This window comes from Condylura cristata, unplaced genomic scaffold (genome assembly GCF_000260355.1).
Source record: "Condylura cristata isolate star-nosed mole 26May11 unplaced genomic scaffold, ConCri1.0 scaffold00031, whole genome shotgun sequence".
In the NCBI taxonomy this organism is placed as follows: Eukaryota; Metazoa; Chordata; class Mammalia; order Eulipotyphla; family Talpidae; genus Condylura; species Condylura cristata.
The window spans coordinates 1,488,739-1,502,512 of NW_004567132.1; the positions used below are offsets into that span (position 1 = coordinate 1,488,739).

At 37.8% G+C, this 13,774-nt stretch overlaps 1 protein-coding gene across 1 annotated transcript in view; it reads left to right on the forward strand.

Annotated features, from left to right (window-relative positions):
- The first annotated feature begins 2,799 nt into the window (after positions 1-2,799).
- ACYP2 (acylphosphatase 2, muscle type) overlaps positions 2,800-13,774 on the forward strand; it is a 121,067-nt gene continuing 110,092 nt past the window's right edge. The window contains exons 1-3 of the mRNA XM_004691397.2: positions 2,800-3,014; positions 11,554-11,570; positions 13,583-13,692. Of these exons, the coding sequence (XP_004691454.2) occupies positions 2,882-3,014; positions 11,554-11,570; positions 13,583-13,692 (260 nt within the window). The 5' untranslated portion in view covers positions 2,800-2,881. The remainder of the gene's footprint in view (positions 3,015-11,553; positions 11,571-13,582; positions 13,693-13,774) is intronic.

Genomic DNA, 13,774 nt, shown 5'->3' on the forward strand with positions numbered 1-13,774 from the left:
GTTATCTCGAAAAAAAATTCAGTATTATAAATATGTTGAGAGATAAAGAAATTTAGTTCTCCCTGAAACATGCCTAAATAGCCGATTTCTAAGAAATCAGTCCAGAATAGCTCTCAACTGTTCTTTTATGTTATGAAAAGATTTGTAGGCATCATCTCAGTTCAATGTCATTTGAACACAGACTGGTTATTTATTCCTACTTCACAGATTTTGGAGTCTGGTGACTTTTACACCCATATTATAAAGTCGGGGTTTTCCTGTTCTTTGTATTAATTTACATGTTTATACATAACACATTGTTTAAAAAGGCTCAAGAGGAAGATTTGATTAGGTTTTATATTCTACCAGCAACACAAAACTTAATTATTCTAAAGCTGTTGCTTGGGTTATAACTGAAGAAAGAAATTTCATCTATTTTATCATGTATAGTATGTGAATGACCTGCTTATACTTGTTTGAATCAGAAGCCAAGTAAATATATATTCATACAGTGTTGCTAATGGTACATTTAATTGGTCCAGCACTTTGAAAAATAATTTGGCATTATGTATCAAGAACAATACACCCTTATACTCTTTGATGTGGTATTCTAACTTCTAAATAATTAGAAAATATGTGAATGAACTTTCTTGCATGAATATTCCCTTCCTAATATTTTTGGTAGTGAAACATTAGAAGTAACCTTAGTGTGGGACAATAGGAAACTGGCTAGTAAATTTATAGTTAGATTTACTTAAGAGAATATCATGGAATTTCTAAAATATTCTTTAGGAAGACTATAAAATGGGAAAAAGTTGAAATAATGTTATGAGTTTAATTACTTAAAACGTATATATGAGAATATACAAAAATAGTAAGCTGTTATATTTGGGATATTTTTTCCCTTTTCAAACATTTTTCTTATTATGCACATATATTTCCATCACTTAAAGTTAGCTTAAAGATTACTAACATGTGCTTAAAATTTCCAGTTTCAGAGTCATATATTACTGGCAATGCATGCTAGAATGATACATAAAAATTTGTTTACTAATATTGTTTGAATACAGTAAATTTTTTAGCTAAGCAAATGTCAATTGCTGCTGTAGCACTTTTGCAATAAAGTTACATAAAAATTGGCAGAGGTCCTCTAGGGTAAATGTGGAGAAAACTCAAAGATAAAGGAAAATGTCAACCCTTACAGTCATTGACAGGTTCAATAATAGTCAGTGACAGGCCCTCAACCCAGTTTGAGATCTTACTTGAGAGGAGACACTAACCAATTAGAATGAAATGTGTTCACTCAACACTGTAGGGGAAGATTTAGGAGAAGGAGGTATTCCAGACCAAATAGATTCCAAGAACAAATTAAATAATAAAAAAGAAGTCAGGGTGTGTTTAGAGAGCAGAATAATACAAAATGTCTTCATTATAGGTAATTTACAATTTATAGGATGGGGATTAGCAGGCATAAAGAAGTTAGAGGTGACTGAAGACCTTTGGTTTTATTTGGAATGCTTTTAGAAATTTAAAACTTCAAAGCTGATTCTAGACACTGTATGGAATGAACCAGAAGAGAGGAAAGCATAAATTATGAGGTTTCTGCAATAAAATAGGATCCTCACTGCATAAAATTATCTGAATTAGCACTTCCATAATATATTTTAAAATGATTTAACTATATTCTTACAAGGTTTAATGTGGTTAGATGACGGTTTTCCCCTAATAGATTAATTTTCCTCTAATAGAATTGATACATAATATTGAGTCACACTGCAGAGAATTATTTTTAACTCAATGAGCAGATGCAAGGAAGTATGTAAAGAACTGAACCCAAGATATGTTGCGAAGTGAAAGAACTTGGAATTCTATTTTTAAATGCATTTTATTGAGGTACCATTGTTTCCCACTGTATTATTTGGTGCTAATATGTTCACACCTCTTAAAGATGATGTTACCACATTATGTCCACCAGTTAGACACCCATAATTCCTGACCATAGACATTGTGCCTCCTCCCTTTTCCTCCTCACCACTGCCCCTTTCTGGTAACAATTCTACAGGGAGACTTGTAGATTTTGTTTTGATTTAGTTTTGTCTATTCCTTTCTTAGGTTTTCTGCGGGACAAGTAGCAGTAAAATCAATCTTTTTGTCTTATTTCACTTAGCATAAAGCACTTTGGAATTCAACAGCTGTATCCAGATTCTGTGGAATGGTGGTCGATTGATTTATAATCAGACTTCTTTATAGCTCATCACGGAGAGAAATGTTTTCTTTGTAAATTATCCAACCTCATGGGCAACTGGGATGTTGAACAAGATTATAAAAACAAACGAAACCCCAAAACCAGGGGCCTTCTTCCCCTGGTTCCACTGGCCTAAAAATTTAGATTTTTATAGGTTTTCGCCCCAGAAGATGTCACAGCCCACTCAGAGTATATGTAGTCCCAAAGCGTTTCTGACACAATAAAAGCAATGAAGACAACGCAGACACCATGTTATTAGCTGGGGTAAAAAGTTGCCAGATAGACTTGTCAATTGCCTAACCAATTAATGAAAATAATTTAAAAATAACAGTAGAAGTTAGAAGAATTAACGGACTGATCAAATACCCCAAACTTTTCATTTGTGTAGCAACGCTTTGGGTGCCACACCAGTGCCCTGTGGGCCCAGCACGGGCTTACTTATTCCCGACGTTGAGAAAGGAGCGCCGAGGGCGCGAGCTCCCCGAGCAGCCGCAGGTTCCGCGCGGGAGAGGGGCAGGGACGGCGGCGTCAGCATGGCCCGCGGCCTCGTTCCGGGTGTCGTGGCTGCCCGCCGCCTCATTTGCCAGTTCCGACGCGTGACCCCTGCGCGCTCGCGTCCCAGGCCGCTGTCAAGCGCGGGGTGCGCCCAGCGGCCCCATGTACCCCTTCCCGCTCGCGGCCGCCGCACCCCGATCCCCGCTCCGGCTCCTCGGCAGAGGGCTCGCCGCCGCCATGTCTACCGCCGGGCCCCTCAAGTCCGTCGACTACGAGGTGTTCGGCAGAGTGCAGGGTACGACCCCCCAAAGGCGGGAGAGACAGTAGTGTTGGGGGAGGGGGGCGAGGCCTAGAAGAAGCGCCCCTCACCTAAGAACCTCCCCCCTGCCTCTCCGCGAGATCGTGACTTCCGCTCGGCCATGACACAGCAGCACAGCGGAAAGGCGGGAGGTGCGCATGCGCTGGAGTGGACCGGGAGGCCAAGATTGCGAGCAGGGTGGGGGCGGGGCCGCGGCGGGAGGGAGCGGGTGCGCGCCTTGCCCGGGGGTGGCATTTCTGGACCTCAGGGGAGCAGTGAACTAGCGTGAGAAAAGAAAGAGAAAGTCCTGAATGAATGGTGTTAACGTCTGAAACTACTGAACTTGAGTTGACTTAAACGGGGTTATTTTAGGGTTCTTGATTGCTAGATAATGCTCTCTCCTAACAGAATTACTGTTATCTAATTTTTGTTTCTTCGTAAGTTTAAATAATTACAATGAATATAATTGTATTGTAAAAATTAGTGTTTCTAAGTTAAAATGTGGAATTACTCTTTGAAGTTTATCCAGCGCATAGGGAGAACCTCAACAGACTGAGGTGCCATTTTTAGATTGTTTTAAAGAAAGAATATGTATGGAAGTTCAATTCCCTTAAAATAACCCATGACTTAACCCTTAAAAAATCTAGGAACACCAAGGATATGGTACCTTGGGTTGAATTGCCATAGTAAATCAATGAAACATTAATTAAAGTCTAGGTCACCTGACAAAATATCTGGTCTGTTGGACAGAGGTGACAATATTAGTGTGTGGGGGTGGGGTGGAGGGGGAGTGTACACCTGTGATGTGTATGTGGAATATTTCATGTGCTGAGTATTTTATAATTAGTAATCCTCATCACAATTTTGTGAGATTTACATCTCATTCCTATTTGAATAAAGAGAAAACAATTATAATGAGGGTCTGTAACTGGACAACACAAGTGGGATTTGATAGGGCATCTCTCTGACTCTAAAACTTGAACTTTTCAATTATGCATTTTTTGTTAATGCACAGCATATTTCTATTGATTTTAACAATATAATTGCACTTTTGTGCACATGGTATATTAAGACCAGTTTTGGGCACCAGTGCGCATATAGGAAAGAGAAATATAAATAGTGGGGTTTAAAAATCAACTTTAAATCCTGTAAATCAACAATAAATCCTGTAGTTTGCAGCATGTTAAATGAAAGGGCGTACACACATAATACTGATTTAAGCAAGGACAAAAATCATTTCCATTTTTGCATGCATAAGTGATCTTTTGCTGAGAACTTAGCTTTGTATTCAGTTATTTTTTTTAATGAGTTGTCTTATTTAATTCTTAACACTGTGATTCCAACTATTTCTCTTTTTTAAAAGAGTGATAAATTGAATGATAGAGAAATAACTTTAAGTTACACAGTGAATTAAAAGGGCTGGGGTTTGAACCCCTACATACTGATACCAGAGTCCATTCTCTTAATTATTATATACTAGCAATTCTCCTGTCAGTTCCCTTTCCAATGTTATTTTGCCTTGCTCCTTACTGAAGACAAATGTATACACGATTGTAAGACATGTAAACTTGGTTATCTGACTGTTTTAAATGACTCTGAGTGCATTTTTTGGTCCTTTTGATGCCAAAGGTTAGGAAGCAGTTCACGCATTCAGTGACTATAGCCTTTTTGTCCTTTGCTGTCTATTTCTCCCACAATTTGTCTGTATCAAATCTGTGCCTTACAAAACTGCTCATAGTTTTCTTGTGGATTACCTAAGAAATTGTTGTCACTTGCTTTTTGTCTGGCATAATGATTATCTAGGAAAAAATGACAATCAAAAAAGAAAATTTTTTATTTATTTATTAACGGTCCTCCTGGTGGCTCAAGGGGCAAAGTCTCAGCATTATGAAGCAGTCTGCAGCACAAGTTCCATCCCCAGCCAGGGAGATGACTCACATGGCACATAAGACCTCTCCTGTCTTGCAGGCTGCTCCCCTTAGCAGTGTATTTCAGTAGATCTGCCTGTTCTGTTCCCCACTCTGTCTGTGATGAATCCTCTCATCCTCCCCCCCTCACCCCCAACCTCTGGCTTATATCCTAGCTCTTGTTTGCATACATAAATAAAATAAATCTTTAAAAAATTATTTATGAAAATAAAATATAGGGTTGTTGGAAAAGTCATGACACATTTTTGCAAAAGATGGCACTAGTTCATTTTGGGAAGTGTCAAAGTCACTCACACCTATGTTATTGCTAGTCATTTGACCATTGACAGTTAAAGCTTCATTCTAAAAAAGTTGAGGTATTTAGTTGAGTTTTGGAAATTTTTTTTCAAGTTAAACAATGAAAACCAAACTCTGCATTTTGGCCATATTTTAGTGTTTTACTTCTGTAAAGGGAAAAATGTGTGTCAAGCTTCTGAAATGTTGCATAAAATTTACTGTTACAGTACTCTACAAGAGCATCAGTGTCAACAATGTTCATGAAATTTCATGCCAGTGATTTTGATCTCAGCAATGTTCCTTGGTCAGTGAGGCCCACTGAGGTTGATGATGACAGTATAAAGGCATTGACTGCGTCAAACCCATGTTACAAAACATGAGAGATTGCAGAAACATTGAACATACATCATGCAAGCCCTCATGACCACCTCTGTATTTGGGTTCCTCATGTGAGTAAAATGAAGCTTTTTTGAAGTGATTGATACTAGTGACGAGAGGGGGACAGTTTTACAACAGTGTGATGAACAAACTGTCTTGGTCCTGACATGATGATTCACTTCAAACCACATTGAAAGCAGACATTCATCAGAGGAAGGTTATGCTCTCAGTGTGGTGGGATTTTTTTTTTTAAGATTTATTTACTTATGCGTACAGAACTGGGGTACAGGCCAGAGGCTCAGGTGCAGTGAGAGGACTCACCAGAGACAGAGTGGGGAGCAGAACAGGCTGACCGATAAAGTACACTGCTGAGGGGAGCAGCGGGCGGGTCAGGAGAGGTTTGCCACACTATGTGGTCACCTCCAGGGCAAGTGGGGATCGAACTCATGCTGAAGTGGCTTTAGCTTCTTAATGCTGTGCTTTAAAACCCGCTGCACCACCAGGGAGTGCCCAGTGTGGTGGGATTTTAAAGGTGTCATGATTTTTGAGCTCCAACCAAGGAACCAAACAATCATTTTGAATCTGTTCTGTTGACAACTGGTCAGTTTGAATGAAGCCATCATCCAGAAACATCCAGAGATCGTTAATTGTATAGGAGTTGTGTTCCCTCATGACAACACGAGACAACACACAAGTTTGCTCAACTGCCAAAAACTATTGGAGCTTGGATGGGTTGTGTTGCCATATCCACCATACTCACCTAGCTTTCTATCTTTTACTTCTACTTTTCTACGCTCTCTTCAAAACTCCTTGTGTGGTATAATGTTCAATTCATTTGAGTATGTATATAAGCACCTTGTTTAGCTTTTCACCAATAAAGCCAGGCCTTTCTATAAAGGACAAATGAAGCATACTGAAAGATGGAAAAAGGTTATTGTGTAAAATGCATACTATGTCATTGATTGATCTTTGTTTTTTAAAAAACAAATTGTCTTTGGAAAGATAACTTATCTTGATTTTTCTAGCAACCCAATAATTTATAAATTGGTTGTTGAAATTCAGGGAAATGTATTTATGGAGATAAGTGCAAAGAGTGGTTTCATGCCTCATGTCCATTTATACCCGTATCTCTATAGTCTTTTGCTGTTTTCTACTACTTCTTTACTCCTCTACTTCTTAAAAATACATAATTTTTGTTTTAGATATGATAGTTCCTATTTACCCCACACTCAGTTTCTCCTGTTGTTAACATCTTACTTAATTTGGCACATTTGTCCCGATTGATGGTGAACATTGATTGTTACATTATTTTTCTTTATTTATTTTTAAAGATTTATTTATGCTTAACATGACTGGGGTACAGACTTAGAGGTGTAGTGGATGACAGGATTCACCAGAGACAGAGTGGGGAGCAGAACAGGCAGATCTACTAAAACATACTGAGGGAGCAGCAGGCGGATCAGGAGAGGTCTGCCATGCCACGTGGGTCAGCTCCCTGGTGGGGAGTCGCACTCTACTGCAATGGCTTCTGAGAGCTTCATAACGCGGTGCTTTAACCCTTTGCGCCACCAGGGGGAGCCCTGATACATTATTTTTAAGTAAAGTTTATAGTTTATTCAAATTTCCTAGTTTTTACCTGTTGTAAAGAATAAGTTCTGTCCCATGCTCCACCTACAGTAGCCCATCATATTTAATTGTATCAGTTCCTTAGATTTTTTTAGTCTGTGTCAGACTGTGTTAGACTTTGCTTGTTTTCTGTGATCTTGAAGTACTGAAAAAATACTTTGAGGTTAGGTGCTTTGTAGTATGCTCCCCAGTTGGGATTTATCTGATGTTTTTGTCATGATATGATTAGGATCCTGTGTTACTGTGAGGAGAGTCACAGAGGCAAATAACCCTCATCACACACTGTGGACATGGGGACATGGCTTATCACTGTTGTATTAACCTAGAACTACTGACTGAGACAGTATTTGTCAGGCTTCTCCAGTGTTAGTTTACTTCCCCCCACCCCCCCATTTCCCTTTCTCTCCCTGTCTTTTCAATCTTCTACATTCTAAAAACGTTCTATGTTTTTTAGCATTAATTTATTGCCTTGGGATTATTGGAATGGGAGATGGGGAGTAGAGGACTGACCTGTATATTCTGAGTGTGTGCAACTATGGCATGAATTATTACAATTATATCTAGAATAGTATAAACTGAAATTTTGAAAGGAGAGGCCATTACACTGTGTATAGATGCTTTGATGCATTACCAGCTCTCAGATGAATATAACCACAGCCATAGAAATGGATTCTGAAAATCTGTTGCTTCAGAAAATTGAGTTTATTTTTAACAATATTAACTCAGTTTTAGAATAGGAGTAGCTTACTGAGCTACTCCTTTTCTTTAAGATTACTTAAACTGAAAATTGGGATAATTATTAAACAACTTGGTGGCTTCCCTTTCTCATCTTTGCTCCTATAGCATTTCATTATAGTTCTGTTCTACTTAATGTGTTTACGTCTCTTTGGCCCATTCTATTTTCAACTACAGTTGTTAGTACACACATTTGTGTCTTTCACAATCAAGATAGTGTTTTGAAGGTCAGACTGGTGGCTAGTTTTGTTACCTGTCACAGAGACTTCAGAAGTGCCTTGAATTAAGGTGAAGTGTTTGGCAACAGTTGTCTTGGAGAAGAAACTGTAATATGATGGCTGTTTCAGTGATTTGAAAGATGCCATGGTGTGTGCTTCCAGGGGACAGGCCCTGGGCAGATGGTGAAATGTTAAAGTGAGGCTGATTTTTTCCATATAAGGAAGTTCTTTCTAACTATTTAAGATCTTTTAAAAATCGTTAAAGTCTGTTTTGCAAGGGGGTGGCAGGTGATTTCCTGCATTCAAAATTGATGTGTGGCATTAGATCCCAGGAAGAAGGTACATTACGATATGAAAATCTGATTTTACACTAGGATGCTGATATTTAAAATTCATCATATGTCTTTTTAAAATACCACCATTTCTGTGTAGATTTAAACTATGATTTGCCTTGCAAATATTCACCTTCAAGTTTGCACTGACACATCTTTTTACAAAATGAGGTATAGTCGCAGCTGATTGAGTCTTGACTGAGTGGCATATTGTACTTGTGTCTTTTATAACTGAAGGGACACATATCTGCCACAGTTCTTTAAAAAGCCTGCATGTGTCTTATCAGCTCCCTTTTCTTTAGTGAGCAAGGTGGAAGCAGTTCATGAATGTCCACAGAAGCTTGTTTTCCAACATACTTTCAATCCCATGAATGTTCTGTTCTGGCCTGTGCTGACATATTGCAGATCTGCCCCCAAATTTACTTTTTCTTTCTATATGTACCTACCTATTTGCACAGTGTTTCTCACTAGAGATTGGCACTCAGAAAGATTCTGAGAAAATTGCAAATGTGTTATGAGGCTTTGAATAGTTAATTACTGTATAGTTTACTATTTAACAAAGTAAAGGGACTGGAGATCCTGACATCCCTTTATGTATGTCTCTGCTAAGGTTTTAAAATTAAGCTTGTGACTGAGGAGCACAGTAAATAACACTTTCTTTCATTGTGTGAGTTATGAACCAATAAGACAAAAAGCATAAAACAGAGTTTGGGGGATTAGTATAAATCTTCAGGTAAGTGGACTTTATAATAACCTTTTGTGCAGAATTAAACACACTCACCTCAACCCCTGCAGGGCAACCCCACATGGGCCCAGCAGAAGGTATGATGATGCCTGTGGGTTACTTGCTTCCAGAAAAAAAGGAATAGGAAATAATTGGGCTATGTTTCTCCTCCCAAGCCTACATGTTAGATAAGTCACTGCATGTCCCTGAGGACTTAGCGAAAAGGTAGAGTAGCCAGGAGTATCACATTAATGTGTATTCCACTTTGTGGAAGGAACAGCCATAATATGATGATGGTGAAGAAGCTTGTGATTAAGAAATGTTATAAAGAGACTCCCTGGTGGTGCAGGGGTTAAGTATCTGTGCTGTCAAGCTATGGCCAGCCAAGGTGGCATGAGTTAGATACCCTGGCCAGGGAACTCACCCACATGGTGCAGCAGACCTCTCCTCTCTTGCCCACTGCTCCCCTCAGCAGTGAATTTCAGTAGATTCACCTGCTCCCCACTCTGTCGCTGGTGAATCCTCTTACCCCCTATATCTCTGGCCTACACCTCAGTTCTTGTATGCATAAATAAATAACAATAAATCTTTACATATATAAAAAGAAATGTTATAAAATATGGAAGGAACAATTTAGTTCTGGTTGCAATATTCAAGATTCTTGAATTTGCACTGCATTTTTTTTCAAGGGTGCTAAGTAATAGGCTGCTGGGCTGCTCCATCACCAATTCCCATTAGAGAACAGGAGAGAGAGTTTTAGCCTTTTCATTGTACATAGTTTCTTTCATGTAGTATCATTGACTGGTTAAATGAGTAAGGCAGCCTTGATATTCAGGTATGTAATTTATTACTTACATCCATGCCTCAGCTTTGCAATACTCTACAAGATTTGTGTTTTCCCATTGTAAAGTAATTCGTGATCTGAAATATAAATTGTTTTCAAAACTACCATATAATCTTTCTCTACAGTAGAGCCAACCATTGGTTCTACATTTCAGTAGACATAAGAATCACCTGGGGTGCATGTTAAAAGCAGATTTCTGGATCCTACCTGCAATTTCTGTTTCTGTAGATCTGGGGAGGGTCTGAGAATTAAACTTTTAAAAAATCCTTGAGGTGCTGCTGGTCGGTGCTTCATGAACTACTCTTTGAATAGGAAAGAATTGAATCATGTTTCCAATTTGTTTACTTCAGGTTCATGTGCTTTCTTTTAAAAAATGCTGATATCAGACAGGGGAATATGCACAATACACCTTTACTACAATATTTAACACTATTTGGTCAGCATCTTCTGGGTCTTCCAACATTAAATGACTAACATAAAATGACTAAATACTTGCTGTGTAACTGATTGTCTTTGTGATTCCCTTTGGACAAAACTCCCACTCATCATTCTTCCCCATTTTATATGTATCTCTTAAAATACTCTATACCCTATAAAAATTCCACTTGTGATCATATCCTGTCTTTATTGCTTTGATGCTCTTTTTCTTCAGATTCAGTTGGTACCACAATACACTACCATCAGGGAACAAATGGTTCCCTTTATTACTGTAAATCCACTTACAAAACTACATAAAAGTCACTTCTATATCCTCTTAATCAGGCTCAACTGCAGTATGTACAAGTAATTATCTTTTGACCTCTCTGGAGATTGGTTTGCTTTATCCACCATGATTTCCCAACATATTTTTTTCAATTTTTTTACTCGAGGTAATTTACACTGAGAATATTCCCCTTTCAGTATATAGTGTGATGACTTTAACAATTCATTCTGTCATGTAACCACCACTATATTCCAGAACAGTGCCATCAACCCAAAAATGCTCCTTTGCTCTGCTCTTCTCTCCCCATTCTCAGCTCTTGATAACTGCTGATTAGTTTCCTGTTCCTGTAATTTTACTTTTTCCAGAATGTGTAATTAAAATTTAAATAGGAATGTTTTATTGTATTTAAATTGAATTTAGTCCTTGTACTTAAGAAATTCTCAAAAATGATACTAGGTAAATTTTGTTCCAAGTATATTCAACTGCCCTGTAAGAAATGCTTTATTTAGCATTTTAAAGTGGGAAGAATGTGTGTGTGGCATTTATACTCCGGTTTCAGAGGATTACTTATTTCACCAAATTCTTCCTTTCTCTTGTTATTTTAAAAGAAAATAATTGTTAAAAATGGCTTCTAGTTATAGCATTCAGATGTTTAAAACTTTTGTTCATTTCACTTACTCTAGTTAGATGAAAGTTAAGCCAGGAAATGTGTGTGTGTGTATATATAAAGGTAGAAAAGCTGACATTTCTCCTTGTTTTTCTTTTTATACAGGTGTTTGCTTCAGAATGGTAAGTCAATACAATCTGTTGATTACTTTTGCCAGTTTTTTCTCACTGTTATTTCTGATCACATACACAGCAGATTTTTTTACATAGTGTTCATCTACTGCTTTTTGGCTCTTTTTTTTTTTTTTTCAGATTCAGTTAGCACAATATATTATCACCAGGAAATAAGTGATATTCTTTATTACTATAAATCCACTTAGAAAACTACATAAAAGTCAATTCTGTATTCTCTTAATCAGGCTCACCTACATGCAACTGACAAGCAAATGGAGAAATATTTGTATTTCTTCCAAATCTCTGACTCTTTTATTAACTGTTTTGACAAAATTTGACAAGCATTGCAGCCTTCCTAGTTTTTAATGTTTTCTATAAATGAATTTTAAAAGTGTCTCTTTTTGATGATCCAATTAAACATAATAGGTACATACCAGGAATGCTACTGAAATCTTTTACTTGTTTCTGGATGGAGGAAATCCTGTAGACAATGGAATATATATCAAATGCAAGGTGAAAAATGCTCATATTGTATATGGAATTGGTTCCTGGTGTTTTAGAAGCTGAAATTCCTTGTTGTCTTTTATATTTTCATTTCAAAATATATTCCTTTCCTAAGGAAAAGCATGTATTTCACCTTCAGCTTAATTGGCAGTCACTAGTTTAGTTTCTGCATTATGAAATAGTCTTACCCCCTACAGATTGTGTCCTTTTTCTTTATTATCTGTGAGAACTTGACTTTGCAGAATCAGTTCTTACCTCAGTCCTGCCTGTAACTGTCTTGGTTTGTACTGTTTTATCTAGTTGGGGACATGGATTGTGAATATCTTGAACACTCTGGCCTCAGACAGAAGAACTTTTAAAAAGTTCTAGTACACTGAACCCATTTAGAATTTTAAAGGATATAGTTAAAATAATTCAGAATAAAAAAAATGTGTGGTTCTCCCTGGTGGCGCAAAGGATTAAAGCACCACCTTATGAAGCTCTCAAAAGCCACTACAGCACCAGTTCGATCCCTGCCAGGGAGCTGACCCACATGGCATAGCAAACCTCTTCTGACCTGCCTGCTGCTCCCTTCAGTAGTGTAGTTCAGTAGATCTGCCTGTTCTGTTCCCCACTCTGTCTCTGGTGAATCCTCTCACCCACCACACCTCTGGCCTGTACCCCAGTTCTGTAAATATAAATAAATAAATATTTGTTTTTCAATTTTTTTAAAGATTTCATTTATTTATTCATATAGAACTGGGGTACAGGCCAGAGATGTGGAGGGTGAGAGGATTCACCAGAGACAGAGTGGGGAGCACAACAGGCAGATCGACGAAGTACACTGCTGAGGGGAGCAGCGGACGGGTCAGGAGAGGTCTGCCACGCCATGTGGTCACCTCCGGGGCAGGCGGGAATCGAACTCATGAGGAAGTGGCTTTTAGATTCTCAGTGTGGTGCTTTAACCCGCTGTGCCACCAGGGAGGGCCATAAATGAATCTTTTTTAAAAAATGTTACTAATTTTTAATTTGCCAGCAGTAAAACTGAATTTGGAATCAGGAAAAGAAATACTTAAAATTCTCTTAATAGTAATATAAATAAATCACCAATAAACAAGTATAGCATATGTGTGGCAATTCCAGAATCAACAGAAAAAATATCTAAATCTTTTAATAGAATATTTTATGTTGATCAAAACTGGATGTTTTTCTTCAATATTGAGTATCTTGCTGTGACCCTCAGTTGAAACCCAAATTAACAATGTAGTTTAATGTTAGCAGGCATGCGAGCTGTGTAACTGAATTTTATGGGGCTCATGAAAAACACATGAAAACTATTTTTTGAAGTAGTTACTATTCACAGTTTATTTTCTCAGTTTATTTCTTATCTTTACTAAAAGTAGAACTTAACAAATAACATCATTTATGTGAAATTTCTTGTAAATACAGTTATTATTGTAGCATATTTTGAATGTTAGAGTCAATTATGAATTCAGACTTTGATGCTGGACTTGGCCTCTTGTTTTCTTTGAAACCAGTACACAGAAGGTGAGGCGAAGAAGATAGGCGTGGTTGGCTGGGTGATGAACACCAGCAAAGGCACTGTGACAGGCCAAGTCCAAGGTCCTGAAGAGAAAGTCAATTCTATGTAAGTTGTAAGACTATAAACACCATTCATGCAGCTTATAAATTGATTTTATTGTTTAATTGGACAATAAGAATAGTGTTGG